Here is a 20,462-nt window from a genome sequence, read left to right on the forward strand (position 1 = left end):
CTATTTTCTTAGTGATGTGAGTGTTCTTTGCTCATATTATGTTACAACGGCCTGCCATAAACGTGGGTTAGTTTTAACTTTAGAACAAACGGTGTGAAATGGGTTTGAAAAAGCAAACGACAGCATTTAGTTAGTTTGTAAAAAATTCTGTCTTTCTTCTGGGCTAACCGGAAACCAGCTGTTGCTAGGCAACGTCAGCGTTAGCGGCGCCGGAGAACCAAACTGCGCTCTGGTTCCTGCAGCTACGTGCAGGCAGTTTATGGCTGCGTTATACCGCTAAACATGTCGAGGCGGGATCCATTTCCTTCTCCGAAACTGGAGAACGACTTCACTCTGAGCGGCTACAGGCCTCAGCAGGTGGGCTCAGGTTCCAGCTTCACACGGACGGGTTTTTTTTTTTTTTGTATTTGTTTTGTTTTTTACGGACGGTTATTACTCCAATGTAGCGTCGTTTGCTTTCCATTTAATATTGTTATTTCTATCAGGCAGACTTTTGGATGAAGCGATTCACCAAATTCGATTCTATAAAAACAGAATATGGACCTTCTTCCATAACTTTGCACGAATATTACAAATTGAGGTTCTGGAGTCTTAAAAACAAAACCATGCATATCTCGTTAGTTGTTCCACTTCCTGTGCAGCTAGCTAGCATTATTAGTGAGGATTTTCCAGTTACCAGCATAATTTAGCCTGGCAGACAACTTTAGAACATTGGATTTCCCATTTAGTTCTTTATGCTTCCTCCAACTAAATAACAAAATCACTTATTTCGTTTTATCTATTAAAAGATAACATTGATCACTCAAACACATATTAAAAGGGTAGGGCTTTTTATATTCTAGTTAAACAAGAAAATGTCCATACATTTATTGAATTAACCAAGTAGCTACATTGATGGTTGTGCAGCTTGTAGCACCACCTTCAAAAGCAACAACTTCAAGAGGTCAGTCTCTGAAATTGCTGTGTGGGATTTTGATCTACTCTTATTAAACTGATGCAGTACATGTACATGGAGGTTGTCGTTTCCGCGCACCTCCTTTAGAGTTTAGCAACACTATTTTAACCAGGCGAGGGGCCTCTTTCACAAAAGCCAAATTTAGAAATCCAGGATAAACACCAAAGCCGGGATTGACATAGCCTGATCAATGTGTATTGGCTTTACCCGTTTCACAAAACCCTCTCCAGGCTCAGGAAACGCGACTAACCCAAGCCAGGTGTAAGTAACCCAGCTAAATGCGCGTCCCCAGCTGTCTACAAAAGACCATGAGGTCGATCACAGATTCCCTGATGCTACAATGGATGCGCAAATCTTCAAACCAAACAGGCAACATCTTTTGATGGAGCCTTATGAGGAACTGGGAAGCACACCAGACTCAAGAAAGGAAACACTGCTGCTATTATAAAGGAGAACACATTTGTTTGGAGCTACTTAAATTGCAAAAAAAAAAAAAAAAAAAAAAAGTCTTAACAATTTTCTCTGATCTATCGGATTCTGACTCTAGAGGGCGCTGTTTCGCTGACCCATAACTCCTGAAGCAGCAGAGAGGGATAAAACTTTTTCAGCAGGCTTTGCAAAACAATGTTCCCCTCATATCAGATTTTAATAGTGCCATTAATGATTAATAAAAACATTGTTTGCATTTAAAACATTAAGCACAGACTAAAACAAATTGAAATAAGTTAATGTAGAATACCAGATAAGGAATGAAATTACCTATTCATGATGAAAATAGATCAAACATAATATTCTTTTCATTAACAGTTAATTCACTGAGCCTTAAGTTTTATATAGTTTTTTTTTTTCTCCTTTTGGGGTGTGAGATTGCGTATATTGTGTGCTTGAGGGGAACATTTGTTTTTTCTGGAGGAATCAGCAAAACAGCGCCCCCTAGAGTCGCAGAGCTTCGTGGACAATACTTCTAACTTCTTCATCAGCCATTTATTCAGTTCCCTCAAAACACAGAACAGTCTGTTCAAGGCCATTCTGTCAAACTCAGAACATCAGTCCTCAAAAACGCAGTAACAATGCCCACATGGATAGTAATAAAATTAATAATGGTGTAGGTTATCATCATTTTTGAGTAATCATAGTACTTGACTGAATACCAGTGTGCATCAGTGGTATTTTAATGCAGGCTGATAAAAAAAACACACAGATAAGGAAACAATCACTGACAAAACTAATTAACTGGTTTCTGATAAATGTGACCAATGACTGAACAGATAGGGCACCAGGATGAACTAAACCTGCCTGTTAACTGGCCTGGAGCAGGCTGGCTGCACAGAGTAAATCATCATGGTAAATGGTGTGCTACGGCTTTTGTGAAACCAAGTCGAGGATTGATTCAGCCAGGATATCTGGAAAATCCCGGCTTAATCCTCTATCTTGGTTTTGTGAAATAGGCCGGAGGTCTGAACTTTGATTGTGAGACCTTTCAGCCATCCGGTCTTCACTTTGTTGCCAGATGGTTGTCTTGATGACTTCATTTTGGCTGTTGGACAGATAACCTTTACATACATTCACTGTCAGATTATATAGTGGTACAGCGCATTGGAATGGGAATTCACATTCACTTAATTTCAGCTAGAATTAAGGTCTCCAACAACCAATTAAATTCTTAAAATGATTTCTGTTAGCACACCCGCTATTACGTAAAACATTTAAAGGGCGATTTTCATGTATGTGTTCTAACATAATGCAGGTTTATTATGTGAAATGTCAAAGTCATTGTTAAGGTTTATAATGTGAATTTGAAATAGAAAATCCCACACTGGACATTATATAGACTGCAATCGCAACTGAATTACCCCTAATAAAAAAAATAATAATAAATTCATCGTCAGGAAACTTTTATTTATTACAAAAGCAGAACAAAACCAGGCTGCCTTTTTTTGTAGACTGGTTATGTTTATTTACATGAACATGCCGTTACGTTTCTTTGCTACTGTGATTTGTACAGAGGACGTTCGATGAATCCAGTCAGTTCTTCCAAACAGACGAACCCTGGAGCCGTCTCCACGACACCGCCACTCTGGCCAGCACCCGCCGCAGCGATGCGACGCATCAGGTTACGCCTGGTCCACCTGCTCATCAGACACGGCAGGAAGCGAGGAGGCACTTTCGGCTAATTGATTTGTCCTTTGTCAGCCTCAGGCTCCAAGAGACAGCCTGGACTTCCACCTGAGCTCCATCTACGACCACCATAAGGACCTGTTCTGGACCAAGAATCAAACGCTGTGCCAGAGGGAAACTCTCAGACAGGATCATCGGTGGGTGTCAGCGCTGTGATGTGGCGTCACAGGAATCTCCGACGGCTGAACTCATTATTTCTCATCTGTCTGAAGGAAAAGGGAAAACTTGGAGAAGCAGCGCAAGCTGGCAGAGGAACAAGCAAATAGCATCAGAGTTTGGGTCGACCCAAAGAGGAGCTCCATTCACTGCGTCAGATGACAGGTAATGTAATTATTAAATTGACAGCAACAGCGGATAAAACTTATAGAAAAATCGATAAAAGCCTAACTCTGATCCAATACAAAATCCACTGCTTTTGTCTGGAGAAAAGTCCTTTTATTTAAACTTGTGTTTTCCTCCACAGGTTTTTCTTTTTTTTTTTTAAGCTCAGGACGAGGCTTCGAGAACAACCCTCTTTAAACTGACAATAAAACAATCCTTACAGCGTTTCTTGTTTTGCCATCGCTTCTATGAATAAACCAAAAGAAAAGACTAAAAACATAAAGCTGTAGTCATAAAAAAAAAACCTTCCAGCGAGGGTTTCTATGACATTTCCACTTTTTCCAATTTTCTACATTTTTCCATTCTTCCAACTTTTCAGACATTGTGGACATTTGGCTAAAAATCTTTCACCTCGTTGGGATTTTGGTAATAACTGCTGCTGTGTGCAAAGTAACAACGTCCAAACCGTAAACTGTGGCTTTAAACCAATAACGACGTCTATCTCACCCCTAGAAAATAACATTGGAACTCAAACATGTAAACAATTAAACATCCTGCAGCTTTAAATCGGATTGGCTAAAAGGCCAGTGTCGGTCCGTAGACTTTACGCCATGCTGGGTTTATGCCCTGGCCTTTTTTTGGAGACGCCGTCGGATGAAAGCCTTTTGGTTCCATTCGTTGGGAGCGAGCATGTGAGCCCCGTTGTGGACGCAGAGGATGGTCATCTCCTCGGCGTACGTCAGATTCTGCAGCAGCTACAGACAAAAGCAGAAACCAAAAGCAGGGAATTCAGAACGCCTCTCATCAGTGCTGAGACAGAAAACAACACATCGACAGTTATTTTCCTCTGAACCGTTGAGATGCAGAGATTTTTAGTTGCTGTCACGCTTGGCCATGTTACAAAAAGCTGCCCAGCAGAACAGGAAACCGTGTTTACCACGCAGGCGGTCACTCGAGTGGCGGCACCTACTTTTGGTGTGATGAAGAAGTACTGAGAAGTTGTCTCTTTGCAGGCGGTGCGGACCACGATGTCAAACACTCTCCGTTCGTTTACGGGATCCATTCCCTGGGAAACATTAACACAGAGACTCCCCTGAAGGACTTGTTTTTGCTGGCTGTAGTTAGATTTCACACCGCCACGTCTGAGCAATTACAAAACATGCCTGGTTGATCTCGTCCACCACTCTGAAGGGGCAGCGGTTAAGCTCCTGCAAGGCCATCAGATAAAGCATGGTGGAGACGCTGCGCTCGCCTCCGCTCTGATGGTGCGCCGTCAGCTCGTGGAGCTGCGTGCTGCTGTGGAACTTTACACGGATGCGAATCCCATACTTGTCAAATTCCTCCTGAAAGAAAAGCGGGACAGCAAATGTGCTTTTATCGAAACAAATTAGCACTAGAAATAGCCAAAATTCAACTAATCTACAACAGCATGTGTAATGACTGTCTACTGGGTTCCTGCGGATCCTTAAAAAGTCTTAAAAGGCATTGAATTCTGTAATATAAAACTAAGGCCTTAATTGGCATTAAAATGTCTTAAATCAGTCTTTCTTAGGTCTTAAAATTGTTACCAGGTCATAAATAGGATTTTGTTTTGTAATCCTTACCAAACAGTAAAATAATTGATACAATTATATATTTTTTAAATTTACCAAACGGCTCAATGTTACCATTATTGGTTCCGTCCCGATAGCGGAACCAATAAAAACTGTTGCGGCCGGACCATAGCTGCGAAAAAGAGTTGGCACTGGTTATGTTGTGGTTTTTAAAACTGATTTATAGTTTATTTTAGTAGGGAACAAAACAAAGTTTGTGAATTCAGTTCAGTAGTTGTTAAAAATATATCTGTAATTTGTGTGTTTTTTAGCTTTCTTCCTATATGAAATGTTTTTCAAAAATCTTTAACATGTCTACTGAGCCAGAAAGTAATGGTTTATGTTAAAATAAACATTTGGGTGAAGTTGTCGCAACCAGGTTTATCTTGTTTATCGTGAAGTTGGTCTTAACTTTTTATTTCAAGTGGCATTAAAAAGTCTTAAAAAGTCTTGAATTTAACTTGCCTTATGCTGTAGGAACCCTGGTCTAAGATGGTCGCTTAAGAAAAACATCCCAGAACATTTAGACATTCTAGACAAACCTCTGATTTGATTTATTTCAAAAAGTTATTGATTTTAATTCTTCCCTCAGCGTCCCATAGCTGTGAGGATAAAGCTCTTCGTCGTCAGTTGTTTTGTCTTGTGGTCGCCGTTAGCCCAATGGCTGCCTTTACCTCCGTCTCCGAGTGCAGTTCAACCTCTCCGGCACACTGCATGGAGCGGAAGAAATCGCTGAACTTGTGGTTTATCTGTTCCACCAGCTGCTTCAGAGGGTTCAGCCAGCGCTCCCTTGCCTGTAAACACACATTTGTGCACGCAGGCACCGCGGCCCCTCTCTGTTACATAAACTGCAGACCGCACAGCTTCAGGAGAACCGCTGCAGCGACTCGATGTACCTCGGATATGTTCTGCCTGTAGGTGTTTAGGGCGTCCGTCTTTTTTTCAAGATCTTTCTCAAGATCTTTGATCTCCTGCTCTCTCCTGTTGTACTCTTCGACGACCTTCAAAGCACAGACAAATAGTCACACTTACTTACATTACAATCACAATGATAAGCTTAGGTTTCTGCAAACACTGACAAAGGTCTTTTTTTTTTTTTTTACTAAGAGCTAATCAAACATATTTCTGACCCTCTGCTCTTACGTTCTCACTGAGGCCAGTGAAGCACTCGGCTCTGGAGCGTTCCTCGTTCAGCAGGGCGTCAACTTCGTCCAGGGAGTCGGGCAGTTTGCTGAAAGCCTGCGTTAACAGAACAACTAATAACTACGTTATCCGTAAAAAAGGCTTTCAGAGCAACAACGAAAGGCCGTATCACAAGAAGACTCCAGGAGAAGCCAGAGATGGAGGATGAACACCAACTTGGCACAGGTCTTCTGATAACTCCTCGTTCGGTTGCATCCGACAGTTCGACTTCGCCCTCTTCAACAGGCCTTTGCACTGTTCGGTCAGCTGTACCTTCCTCAGCTCCAGGCGGCTACATCTTTGCTGCAATGACAGGATACAAGAAGGCTGTGCTACCGGGTCCTCGGTGCAAACAAGGCATCAATCCAACTGTGCGTTGCAACGCTCACTTCCGTGGTTTTGAATTCAGAGACGCTTTCTCTGCAGTCGTTCTCCAGCTTAGTCTTCTCTGCAGTTAAGCCCGCCATCTCCAAAGCCAGATGCACCTTCTCCATCGTCAACTGGGCTCTCAGCTGCAGGTGATGAGAAGATGGAGGAAATGTTAACGCTCACAGGAAGAAGAAAAAACAACTAGTGCTGGACTGCAATGTGTCGATGCATGGATTGTAGAGAGAGAGAGAAAATCAACAGGTTTATAGAGCCGCTTTAACCTTTCCCAGGTTTTCTGCAGGTGTCACCAACTCTAATGTAAGACTTTTTAAGACCATTAAGAATGAAGTTTAAGGCCTATATCCTGATGTACAGAACGGCTAAGATGAATTGCATTCATAAAATTACTCGCAAGATGAGTACATTTAATCAAATTGACTAATGGGACACAGAGACACACACACTCACTTTAAATAGTTGCATTTCAGATAAATTTACTTGAGAAACTTTTAGGGGGAAAAAATTATTTTAGGAGTAGTTTCACTGCAAAGTAATCGTTCCTTTTACTTGAATGATCTCATGATATTATTAGGATGTATCGCTACTCGAGTAAAATTTATGGCAACTGTACCCACCACGAGTAACTTTGCTAAATTAAAAAGTAGATTTTACCAGTGAGACTTGCTTGATAATGTGAGACTTCCTGGTTATACACAAGCTCTGTTGTTATAACGTTATTTCCGACCTATTGAGCCTGGTGTGTCATTTGGTCCTGGCTCAAATAAATAGATAATAGAGATGCACCGATTCAGTTTTTTTTTCAAATCCAATACCGATACCTGGGCTGAGCTTATCGGCCGATACCGATCCGATAATACTGTTGAATGAATGAACCGTGTACCATGTGACTGAAGGCATCAGGCTTGACATAAACATTGTTTAAAAAAATGTTAATAAATCAGCTCTATAGCATGCTTTAGTAGGTGCTTATTTAAGTTTGTGGTGTAGAATTTACTAACTTTATTGTCAGCCCTCGTAATTTTTACGTTGCATGTCGCAGTCAGACTATCAAGTTTGAAATGTTTCCAAACAGCAGACTTGGCTCGGTCAGGCGCTTGCTACATGATGCTCTGTGTTTGCTCATCATTAGCCGCTGTGTGTGCTCTGCATGAGGACATCACCAGCATTTCAAACATGGAATTGGAGTGACTAGGTCGCTGTAACTGTATTGCTGTGTGTGATATTCATTTAAAAAAAATTATTATGGGATCGGAATGCTGGATCGGCGTCATTCATCCGATTTCCGATCAAGCTGACTAGTAAATATCGGAGCCGATATGCGAGTCAGGTATCGGGATTGGTGGATCGCTAATTATTAATGGAAGGACTTGGCACTGTTCTGATTGATATACATCACCTACTGTAGGTCTTTGTTTTCATTAAGTTTTATATAGAAACACAACTGCATTTGGAAAAGTTTCTTCTGCGTGAATTTGTGTTTTTGGAATTATGTTGTTTTGTATAAACATCATATAACATTGTTTATGTATTTAAGATTTCCAAATTTGCACATAACCTTATAAATTTGTCTGTCTGGTTATCTCATTTTTAAATATTGAAACAGATGTTATGATCAAACCGTTACTACTTGAGAAGCCATTTTACCAAAAACTTAATGTGTCAGTAACCACATTTGCTAAAATACATTTACTTTAACAAGCTTTATTTAGTCGCTGGCCCCCGCCCAAAAATGTCCACATCAGCCCAGCTGTTTGATTCTAGTTGTTCAATTCAGAGTTTCATTAAATATAAGCACGAACGGTCCAGTCACTTTAGCAATGAGTTCTCTCCTGATAAAAGACTGGTTCTTTTGCAGCCAAGATTTGCTAAATTAGCATTTTCCCACGACGACAGCTTTTTGTCGTTTCTGCACATGATCCATAAAGTGGAGTGAAATGGACTAACCAGTAACACCAAAGCTGATTGGCTGGCTGTGTGCTTTTAGTTGTAGATACATTTATTAAAGCACAATTCAGAGTCGCGGGAGCATTTTATTGTGCATGTGAGGTAGTGTTAAATGAGCGTTAGATATTTAAGACCCATTAAAAAACATGAACATGATAATTCTATGAAGTTAAGACTTTTTAAGGGCTTAAATTCAAATCTTCAAATGAAAGACTCTTTTTAAGACCCAGTAGAAACCCTGCTTTCCCCACAGCTAAGAAACACAGAATGGTCTAGTTTTCAGTTCAAAGTTGAATATTTCATACCTTCATTTTGGCCACCATTGCTGTAGCTATGGTCACCTTCTGGAAACTGACAGCCTTGATCTTCTCTTTGGTTTCCTCTTCGACTTTCTTCAAATCGACAACATTATGCTCCATCTGCTTCAGACTAAAAACATGGGGGGGGGGGACATTAAGATCACTCTTAAGATCACTCTTTTTAAAGCTATACCACCTTAAAAAAAAAAAAAAAAAAAAAAGAAGATCTGCTTTTATTAAAGTATGAAACTATATCAGTATTTACAAAACCTTACCTGTCCTGTTTGGTGCTGATTTTCTGTTCCAGTTGTCTCTTCTTCCCCTTCAGCTCAGAGAGACGTTTCTTCTCTGCCAGCAGCTCATTTTCTTTGTGATCCAGAGCTGCAGCCTCTTTCTGCAGAGCCTTCATTTTCTCACCAATCTCATTTAGTCTTGACCTACAGGTCTGATTGAAACAGAGATGAACACGTCAACTCTACTTTTAGTCCTAAGAAAAGCATCAGCATTCTGAAATTTTTCCTCGAGCAAAAAACAGAAGCCACATTCCCAAAACCCTAAAGCTGAAGGAAAAAGTTTAAGCTTTTGCTTGCAGGTTTCTTTTAATGGCGAGTTCTTACCTTCATCTGCTGCTCCAGATGCCGTTTCTGCTCAGCGTCCACAGTTATTGTGAGGTACTGAGAGAAATGAATCGGAGTGTTGCTGGTGCTAATCTTGCCAGAATACAGAGACTTTTTTACAGCGTACCTCTCATCTGTTGTGTAGAACACCTTGAGGTACGGCTCCTTAATCACCTGAGTGGACATTGGAAACAATAAGGAAGACACTTTCTAAGAATAAAAACTGAATCTTAATAGGATAACTAGACAGAAATACAAGCATGTTGGTTAAATTTTTTTTAATTTACATTTTTCGAGTAAAACCCCCTTTCCAAAATCTCATTAAATATATTATAAAGGCTTGGGTAGAACGTACCGTTTCGATGTGAGCTTTGGTCTGCTCGTTGCCCACTGGCACATCGTGCACCTTGTACTGGAAACAGAGGTAACTCATCACCTCATCGGGGGCGTCAAACATCTCGCGGAGGTAAGTGAAGAACCCAAAACGTCTGCAAATGTGAAAGATTCACAAACCATAAAGGAACAACTGTAGATGTGCTAAAAGGCACAAAAGGCATTTAGAGGTTGACGACTAAGAAAGATAACCTGACCCTAGCCAGATGGATGTCGCTCCGCCTAGCTTCACTCACATCCATCTGGGACCTCTCCCATAGAGAGTGATTTCTTCAACCAATTTTATTGTCCAGCCAATCAGGATGCAGGGCTGGAGTTTCATAGATGTGACGTAGTGGAGAAGCGACCGTGAGACTAATTCAGACAGCAATGGCGGCTCGCATCGAGGAAGCAAGCGTTAACATTGATGCTATTTCTTCCATGTTGTCCAATCTACCTAATATTGTTTCATTAAAAGAACATCAGAGAACGGCTCTGAAGGCTTTTGTTGGTGGAAACCATGTTTTCGCCCTTCTCCCGACCGGATTTGCCAAGCTTTGTTTTTTCCTGCGTCGCTCTCATCAGAGTCACGGGTTAGCTTCGGTGTGAGTGGTTGAAATAGCACGTCGATAAAGATGATAGACAAGTGGCTTATCCAATCATATGCAAGGGTTTTTGATAAGGCCCAGCCTTCAATAAAGGCCATTCCTATGGATCTGTTCCAGATGGATGTGAGTGGAGCTAGGCGGAGCAAAATTCATTTGGCTAGGGTCAGGTTACAAGAAAGGAGCCTCTGCTGCAAAGAAAATAAAAAACTTTCAGGGACACCAGATGTTTGCAGCGGACCAAATGGACGGGCAAAACACCTACTGGAGAAAAATCTAACGGTCAGAGGAGACGAAGATTGAGCTACAATGACAAGATGCATTGTTAGAGGAGTCATGGTGAGAGTTTCAAGACCAAGAACACCAACCGAGTGGTGGCAGCATAACGCTCAGGCTGTGGTTGATGGTGGTAATGGTGGCTATGGAGTGGATAAACCAGGCTAGGGAAATATCCACGACCTTAAAGTCTAAGTCTTGTGCCGAAAAAATATCCTGAAAACTGTTGAATAACTTCCAGAACAAGGTAAACTTTAAATATTAATTTATCAAAAGTGTTCAAATTAGGCTTAAATATGAAATATTGCACCTTTTTTACACCAATTATGGTATTTCGTGTTTGATGCTGCCTCCGTTTACGATCGGCCATTTCCGACAAGTGTGACGTCAATTCAAGAACACCGAGAACGCGCGAATCGAACTTGCATAGAAACACACATTGTTTACATTGTACAACCGGTACGGCGAACCAGGATATATATGCATATTTTCCGGGATCTTCTTTCACACACCAAATCTGCTGATCCACGTGTACTTTGAGCAAGCGTTTATAAAAAATATTGCCAAACTAATTACAAGATAAAATGCCTTCTAGGTGCAAATTACTTCCAAACGGCGCACATAATTCACATATAATATACTTTTCTTTACTCTGGTGACTATTTGAATGCATCTGCGTTAAAATACATTTCACGTGCAACTTAGACTTTAATCCTGTTGCAAATTTATGGTCTGTGGTTAAAAGCCAGTTAGCTCAATCTTTCATATTTGACTAAATCGTACCAACCTTAGAGCATTTTGTCAAACTTAGGTGAAAAAAAAAAACAGACATATCTGACGTTTTTTTGGAGAAAAGTAACTGTTTAGGCCCATTTAATACAATCTAGTGACTACATTAAATTTTTATCTATTGCACAATTTAACTTTCAGGAAAATAATCCTCTTATCACCTCAGGGACTCGATGTTTCGGGATGGCGTGCGCTTCGAACACGACTCCTCCGGAGCAGCAATGGAGTTCACCTTCAGGTTCATCTTGTCGCGGACCTGGGGGCGAGGAGAGGTCACAGCAAATTATGCCTTTAAACTCAGTCAGATGAGCGGTGGACAGCGCGGTTCAGAAGGTGCGCGCAGCCCCGACCTCAGTCATAAACTTCTCCATGTCGTCTTTCCTCTGGAAGACAAACGCTCGGAGGTCGTGGAAGGAGATGTGGGTCTCCACGTACTTCGCGAAGTCGGGATTCTTGATGTTGAGCTGCGCGACGGAAAGCAGAGTTACAATTAAAAACACCAGAAACCTGCCCTTTCTCAAATATGTGACCTCAACTACAACTTAAATGTTCTTCTGAGTGCATTTAGCAAAAATAAATTCATACCAGAGACTAAAGTTGATTTTTACTCAAAGATAATAAAACCAGGAAAACCCTTGGATCTGATTTTTATTTCATAAACTAAGGATATAGATCAGTAGATTTCACACGGTTCAACTCCTCACTTTAGTATTTGCTGTGTACATTTTTTATATTTCTATCATCAAAGAACAAACATTGGAAACTCTTGAATGCCCTTTTTGAGAGATAGATATATATATATATATATATATATATATATATATATATATATATATATATATATATACATATACATATATATATATATATATATACATATATATATACACACACACACACACATTAGAAATAAATTGGGCTTGGCTAGCTACTATTTTTCCCCGCTTGGACTTGTGGGACTCACCACCAGCATCATGGGTTCATAGACGTTTCCTTCAAACAGCTCTCGATTCTTCCTTAGCCACTGGACAGCAACATGCGTGTCCTTGTGGCGGGATCGCAGCTTGTCTTCTTTGGCATTCATCATGTTGTTCATGTCATTCAGCTTCCTTTCCAACACTACAAATAAACAAAAAAAATTCCTTCATAAGAAATGTAAGTTGTGCAACATTTAAAAATGTGCCCGTAATTATTCTTTTTTATATATATTGTCAAATGTGGATCATCAGTTGAAATCTGACTTCTGGACTCAGCAGTGATGTTGTCGCTCTCCCGGCGCAGGTCAGCCTTCTCTCCTTCGATCTTGGCTCTCTCCATCTGGAGACGCCTCAGCTCCACGTTGACGGCGTTGATCTGCGGCGTTACGTCTGGCTGGTCGCTGATCTTGGCCAGCTCCGACTTCAGGTCTTCAATGGTCCGTCTGGTGTTACTGATCCGCTTCTGGTGGTCCTCCTCTTCAGTCTGCTTCAGGCGCAGGTCCTGTTTTATGTCGTCGATCTGTAGAGAAGGGCGAGCCATGAATGTTACTTCATGCTCGGGTTTTTTCTGTTGTTGTTTTTTTAAAGATCAGACAGGTGACGTTTCTTTTGACTTTGGAGAAGCAGTCTTACCTCTTTGTTTTTAGAGTCCAGCTGATCTTGTTTCTGTTTGCACCTCAGAGAAGCGTCTTTGATTGCTGCAGTCTGAAAAACAACCTCTTTTTAATGAGAACCAAGATCAAAGATTATAGACAGACAAATACAAATTCTTAGACAGGAAAAAAATGTCAGATGGATGGATGATGTATACCAGGGTTCCTACAGCATAAGGCAAGTTAAATTCAAGACTTTTTAATGCCACTTGAAATAAAAAGTTAAGACCAACTTCACGATAAACAAGATAAACCTGGTTGCGACAACTTCACCCAAATGTTTATTTTAACATAAACCATTACTTTCTGGCTCAGTAGACATGTTAATGATTTTGAAAAACATTCTATATAGGAAGAAAGCTAAAAAACACACAAATTACAGATATATTTTTAACAACTACTGAACTGAATTCACAAACTTTGTTTTGTTCCCTACTAAAATAAACTATAAATCAGTGCCAACTCTTTTTCACAGCTATAGTCCGGCCGCAACAGTTTTTATTGGTTCCGCTATCGGGACGGAACCAATAATGGTTACATTGAGCCGTTCAGTAAATTTAAAAAAAATATATAATTGTGTCAATTATTTTACTGTTTGGTAAGGATTACAAAAATAAAATCCTATTTATGACCTGGTAACAATTTTAAGACCTAAGAAAGACTGATTTAAGACATTTTAATGGCAATTAAGGCCTTAGTTTTATATTACAGAATTCAATGCCTTTTAAGACTTTTTAAGGATCCGCAGGAACCCTGTATACAATTACAATTGTTTTTTCCATATTGTACCCCCCATACATTCTTCAAAATATCCTTGGTTACTTTGTAGCACGTACTTACAGAATTAAGGTTCTAGTTAAAATAAAAGGCATCATTACAGCCACAAAAAAAAACTTAACGTAACTCATCATTAACGTTGTTAATGATGAGTCCCATCAGTGACTGTTTTACCTTAGCCTTCATTTGGTCGTCAATGGGCTTCAGCCTGTCATCAATCTGCTTGATCTTCTTCAACATGGGCGCCTGTGCCTGCCTCAGGGCGGAGATCTGCTTTCTGGCCTCCTCCCGCTCCATTTTCACGCCCTCCAGCTCGAGCCGCGCCGTCTCGTACTCCTAGTCCCAAAGCCGATAAGATTCAGCTACTTCGCCACTTTTCAATTTCTCCCTCCCTCGTGTGAACCGTGCATCGCATCAACAACTCACCACCCATGGCTTCTTCTTTTCTAGCAGCTCAATGACATCCAGGTGCCTTCTCTTTTCGTAGTAACGATTTACGTCGTGCTTGTTCCTCTCATTCCTCTGCTTGGCTTTTTCCAGGAAGCTTGCCTTCTCCTTCACAACGTTCTGCAAACGAAATGCAACCAGCGATATCAGAAACCCCGACCCACAGCTTTAATTATATCCTATGACAGTAACTAGCATGGAAAGTTACAACCTGTAAGACTACAGTGTGACTGACTGTGACGGCGTACGTGCAGGACGTAGAGGATTATCTAGAGCAGGGATCTGCACTAAAGTAATGTTACGTGACTTTTTGAGAAAAGATTACTTATAATTTAAGATAAATATCTTCAGCAGGAAATGTGTCTTCGTTCATAAAGAACCACAATTTTATTTTCGTTTTTAGGCTGAAAATGAAGGAAAAAAACTAAACAAATATAAGAGGATGGATATATTTTTCACTATGGCATGTTATTTGTCATAAATTATGAAAAAGCACATTGTCTACAAACAACAACAAGAAAAATAAATCTAAAACACATTACTGATGCTTTTAGTGTCATTCTGGTGTGAAAAGTCAATGCAATTGTTCAATAAAAAAAACTAAAACCTGCATTTGGTATTGTGTCTCTATTTAGAAAACTGCAGCTGATTCTTCATAATTTTTAGCCACAGTTATTAAGAGCCGCAGGATGCAGGCCCTGATCTAGAGAGATATTCAAACGAGGAAAATAAGAAATATTGGTCTTGACTTTCTTTATTTTATTAAAAATATGGACTGGCAAACATCTGTCTCTGTGAAACTGAGCACATAGCTTACCTCCAGTTCTCGTTCTTTGTTGCGGTAGTTCTTGAGCTGGCAGTGGTACTCGTACATTTCTGGTGGCCCAACGGACTTCTCAGTCGCCTCGAGCAACTCGATTTTTGACATTTTTGCAAACTCTCCAACTTTTTCCTGAATCAAGCAAGTCAGATAAGAATGTTGGGAAATTAGGTACCCTACAAAATACAGAGCTGCACAAAAACGTCCCTACCTCGTGGACTTCTCCACATATCTTATATCACAGCTAAAGACTTCAATGTGTGGTATTTTGATACCACACATTGAAGTCTGCACCACTACCACACGCTGACGCTGCTGGTAGTGGTGCAGCGGTGCGACCAGATCACTGGATGGCTCTCAACACGTGCGCATGAAAACCAGGAAACTTGGTTTCAATTGGAAAAATTTCTCATTCAAAAACAACCCCCCCCCCCCCCAAAAAAAAAAAAAAAACGCAACCCCTATCTCACAAAATTTGCAAACAACTACAGAGGAAGAAAAGCCCAAAGGCGCTTACAATAAACAAACTTGGCAACACTGCTACCTACCTGAGGCAGAAACTGGCAGAGGTTGCTGACTTGGATCTGGAGAGCCTTGACCTCCTCTTCCACTTTTTTCTGGTTGCTGATGCCACCGTTCAGAATCCAAAGCGACTGGTTGTTTTCCACGTGGATCTCTCGGCTAATTACCAGGTTACCCCCGTTTTTGTACCTTTAGAAATAAAATGACGTGCTTGTACATAGTCTGATTACACAGAACATGAAGATTTGGCCGTGTGAACGATTAATTACGAGCCCACAAGACTTTTCTTTGGGGCTTTCTCACAAAAAGTGCAACGCTAGCAGTGTGTTAGTTTCTCATCACTTACAGTTCTATCTCAACAGAACCTTTCTGACAGCCGCGTTTGACATAAAGCCCAACCTAGACAACAAAAATAAAGAAATAAATCCATTAATAACCATTATCAGGACTACAACAAATTTATTTCCCTCCGTGGTAGATTATAGTGTGGCTGACACGTCGTTTTAATCTGTAAATGTTACGGTGGTTTTTTAATAATATCCATATTGTCGTCCTTCCTTTAGAAAGAGGACGGTAGGGCGGATCCAACAAAGCTGCATGCTGGATTCTACATCCACAACTTTCATTTCTGAAGATTAGACAATATTAGTTTGTCACAGCAGCTAAATATATTTTAGTAAAATATCCCAACTATGTGAAAAGCTACACCCAACACCAAGCCTGCATCATTTGCCTCAGCTTTCCGTTTGACACGCTTGAAGCAGCTGTTGAAGTTCTACTTTTTACCTTGTCTCCTCTGCCCAGAGTTGCAGTCTTGCCAGCCAGAACCAGGCAGATGGCGCACACGATGCTGGACTTTCCAGTTCCGTTGGCTCCAATGATCATGTTCAGATTCGGTCCAGGATACACCTCACAGTAGTCGTAAGTCCTGCGAGTGGACAAAAGCAGGCGTCCAAGTGTTTGCTGCTGTGTTTAGGAGCACAGGTGAAAAAAAACCCACCCTGCTGATCAACTTGGGTTAACGCCTGTCACTGTGTTAGGCTGTCTCTGTCTGGTTAGTTTTAGATTAAACTAAAAAAGATTTAGTTTTTTTTCCTTCAACAAAAGGCCATCAGACTAAGAAATTCAAGCTGCTCTTCTACTTCTGCTGGCTTACAAATGAAAGCAAGTAGACTCAATGGTTGAGCAATCTTTGAGACTTTTAGCCAGACGTAAGCAGCCATCATGTAAAAATATTAAAATACCGTAGACTGGTCTGAAGTATAGATTAATAGATAAAATGCTGGTTAATTTTTAGGTTTTAGTAAAAACAACTATGGCGGTTTGATTAAAGTAACCTTATTTGAAATTACATCTTAAGCGCTCTGTGTGGCTTTGAAACAAACCAAAAGCAAAATGTTTATTTGTTATCATGACTCCCTGAAATGGCCCTAAATCCCTATTTTGAGGCTGAGGCTTGTTTCAAACATGTTGTTTTTCTACGTATGCATTTAGGTGAAAAAAATAAGAAGAAGTTTAGTTGGAAATTTGCTCTTTTCAGCTGATACACCTTTATTTCCCCACTGTGGGACAGTAAAGGACCTGTTATTATATGTTATGCATTAATATTCAGCCTTCCCGAGTCGATGCTTAGTAGAATCCATTTGTGTCGCCATTACAGTCACAAGTCTTTTGCCTGTTTATCCTTGCCAATACAACTCCACCGTATCCTTCTGAGGAAATCTATTCAAAATATAATTTCGAAATGATCAACTGAACAGTGCTATGGGAGACGTTCACAGCTTGATATGTTGTTTTATAACCCAGTCCTGCTTTAAACCTCTCTACAACTTTATGCTGTGTGATCCTTGGTTTTCATGATGCCGTTTGTTAACAAATTTGTCTCCAACAACCCTCTGAGGCCTCCACAGAACAGCTGGATTTACCCTGAGGTTAAACGGCACACCAGAGGGCTATTAGGGGATTATTAACCTATTAGGAACGGTTAACGATTTTATTCAGGGGCAACGGAGTGAAACGGGGGCTAAATATAAATGCATTACAGTTTTTATATTTGTATAAACCCTGTCAGATTTCTTCCAGATCAGATACCCAACCATAGATTAGTGAAAAGGTTTTTTTTTTTTTAGGACTACTTGTTTTCTCAGAATATTATGTCCGATTTACAGGTATTTATTTGTGCAGTATGACTTGGAAAAGTGGGCTGTAATTGTTACAGGATACTTTTCTAAACACAGTACAGTCATTGTTCCCATCATGTCTGAGAACCAATAAAAGGCTAACTAAACTTTATCATTTAGCTATTCTTGTTAGCCTCAAGAAGAAGGCATACTTAGTTTAAATATGTTAAAATTAGAGGATTTATTTAAGTGTGCTCTTCCCCCTCAAACCATAACATGGCCACCCAATCAGATCATGGCTGAGGTCAATGACGGCAGTTGCCTGTTGGGGAACCTAACGGCTACGTTGCTGTTGCCACCTGCTCGCTTCTTAATTTTGGAGTTTAAAGCTTAATAAAAACGGCGGGGCCCCCCGCGTGTGGCTGTCAACACAGAGCGCGCGGCGTTTTGTTTCCCCCAGCCTCGCGCCAGGCTCGGGGACGTCCGTCGCGCTCACCTGCATGCAGGCTGACTGACAGCGGAGGAGACACAACTTACAGGAAGTTTTTCATGGTGATGCGAAGTATGGAGCCCTCCACAAAGGCACCGGCCTCTCCTTCTCCGCCGGGCTGCCGGGCGGAGCGCGTCGAAGCCGGCTGTGAGTGGCTGCTCGCGTGGCTCAGCCGCTGTCTGCCTCCGGACTCCATGACAGCAAAAGCCCGGCGATTCTCTGGGAGTAGAAGGAAAACGCGATCCGGTGGCGTCACTCCCGCTTTTTGCTCACTTTTTTATTGGAAGACGATTGGACGGCTGAGGTCACGTGTATGCTGACGTCAGAGCGAGCCCCCTACGCACAGGGAGTTGTAGTTTGTAAAAGGATTTCTCACTTAGATAATAAGAGAAAACGCGCTTTATCGATCACAGAATTGGGGAATTAATGGGCAGCAGCGGCATAACATACAGAAAGGAGACAGTAATGAGCTAGACATGAGGCAGAAAGTATGGAAAGTATAATCTAAAAAATGTGTTCACTTCCTGTATCTACATGCGCTAGTGGTGTTGTGCAGCAGAAATTAAAAAGCAAAAGCAATGTGCAAATGGTGCTATGTGCAAGTGAAAGTGAGCTGTGTAATTATTACTGGCACACCAGTGCCAGTAATAATTAAAGTGAGTTATTATATTATTATACGGGGGGTAATTTAACCAGGAAGTCACGATTGAGATCAATAATCTTTTTCGAGGGAGACCTGAAGATGGCTCGTGGCAGGGAAGATGCCCTAATATCTGTCATCCCGGAATCTCCTGGAGCCAGTGTCCCTGTTGTGGCCCCTGTACTGAAGACATAATACTAAACAAATTTTTTATGATGGTATGTTGGCACAGAAACCTTTATTGATTGGTCCCTTGGAACAATTTCACTTTTTACCTTTACAGTTTTGCACTTTTAGCCTCAGCTGTACTAAGATTGTCTCACTGTTTTGATCTGCAAGATCAAGAGTCACACGTTGCTCTTTGGCTCTGTTCCTCACGCCATATACTAAATGGTGAAATATTGCACTCTTTTGTTTAATTTTTTTCTTCTGTGCCCCCATAAAAAACACTGAATACAGAATAATATCACAGCACAACCTGTTGTTCTACACTGGAATGGGATTGTGAATGAGATATTATGGAAAAGGGCCTGGCTTATACCTTTATATATATCGGCTTACACATAAAATTAAATTGGACATCAAAATAATCCAAATTACATCTATCCAGCTAAGATATATGTTAAAACTAGATTCATGGAAGAAATTAACTTGTGCTTCTGTGATATATGTCCTGAAACACTGTTCACTTGTTTTGGTATAGCCCATTTGTTAAATGTATTTTGGCAGGAACTTTATTCACAATAACATTAAAGAACTTTGTTGTTATTGTGACAGAATATACTGATTATCATTTGTTTCTGTTACTTAAGAACGATTATATCTTGTGTATGAATTTCATTTTCAAATAAAATAATTTAAAAAGTTGCTTGTAAAGCGTAAGGTCAGTTTTTGGCATATTCAATCAAGATTTAATTGCTCTTTTAATTATAATCAATAAACTACATAATTGTTGAAATTTAAGTGCCATTATAGAGAAGAATTTTGGTAGCAACTTCCCAGCAGAAAAAAAAAGGAAGAAAAAAGAGAACCATTTTCCCTCGCTGTCTCAAAATAAATCAGACTAAACGTTTCCAATTTTAGGCAACTTAGAATTACCAGACTTATTTATATGTCAGTTGAAGCATATTTGATCCACAATTCTTTTAATGGGTCATTGTGTCAGACAGAGTTGTCATTTTTGCCACAATTTAGCCAGTGTGCCAAAAGTGGTTTTCATCTCATAAAAAGGAATCTGGTCAAATATATATATATATATATACATAGACCACTAACAATGTAAATGAGACATTTACATTCCTATTTCCTTTTCTGTATTCTTATTTTTTGGTATTCTTTTTGACCCATTGTATATATGAAGACTCACTGTATATAACTGAATGCACATTCCCTTCTCTGCACCTTCTTGTATGAGCCGATGTGACGAGTGAATTTCTCCATTGTGAGATCAATAAAGACCATCTTATCTTATCTTAAACCAAAATGCTGATTTTCAT

At 40.3% G+C, this 20,462-nt stretch overlaps 2 protein-coding genes across 3 annotated transcripts; one reads left to right on the forward strand and one right to left on the reverse strand.

Moving 5' to 3' along the window:
• The first annotated feature begins 226 nt into the window (after positions 1-226).
• On the forward strand, positions 227-3,683 carry c1h1orf194 (chromosome 1 C1orf194 homolog). 2 transcript variants are annotated; one of them, XM_021320515.2, is made up of 5 exons: positions 227-357; positions 2,961-3,068; positions 3,149-3,270; positions 3,346-3,454; positions 3,597-3,683. In XM_021320515.2, exons 1-4 carry the CDS (start codon positions 283-285, stop codon positions 3,449-3,451), a joined length of 411 nt encoding a protein of 136 aa, XP_021176190.2. In that variant the 5' UTR covers positions 227-282; the 3' UTR covers positions 3,452-3,454; positions 3,597-3,683. The 2 variants fall into 2 exon arrangements, with proteins under 2 accessions (XP_021176190.2, XP_035993089.1); XM_036137196.1 differs by lacking the exon at positions 3,597-3,683 and having other exon boundaries at positions 3,346-3,500.
• On the reverse strand, positions 2,888-18,607 carry smc5 (structural maintenance of chromosomes 5). Its single transcript, XM_012870606.3, has 24 exons — positions 18,374-18,607; positions 16,503-16,644; positions 16,063-16,115; positions 15,743-15,905; positions 15,192-15,326; positions 14,354-14,494; positions 14,102-14,263; positions 13,131-13,202; positions 12,762-13,017; positions 12,485-12,639; positions 11,871-11,984; positions 11,682-11,776; positions 9,834-9,966; positions 9,479-9,652; positions 9,137-9,306; positions 8,868-8,991; positions 6,618-6,740; positions 6,406-6,531; positions 6,190-6,285; positions 5,943-6,047; positions 5,721-5,840; positions 4,618-4,797; positions 4,425-4,520; positions 2,888-4,209 (listed from the first exon to the last, which is right to left on the reverse strand). The coding sequence occupies exons 1-24, from the start codon at positions 18,520-18,522 to the stop codon at positions 4,075-4,077; spliced, it is 3,219 nt and encodes a 1,072-aa protein (XP_012726060.2). The 5' UTR covers positions 18,523-18,607; the 3' UTR covers positions 2,888-4,074.
• Between the last annotated feature and the right edge of the window lie 1,855 nt (positions 18,608-20,462).

This window comes from Fundulus heteroclitus, chromosome 1, assembly GCF_011125445.2.
Source record: "Fundulus heteroclitus isolate FHET01 chromosome 1, MU-UCD_Fhet_4.1, whole genome shotgun sequence".
Lineage (NCBI taxonomy): Eukaryota > Metazoa > Chordata > Actinopteri > Cyprinodontiformes > Fundulidae > Fundulus > Fundulus heteroclitus.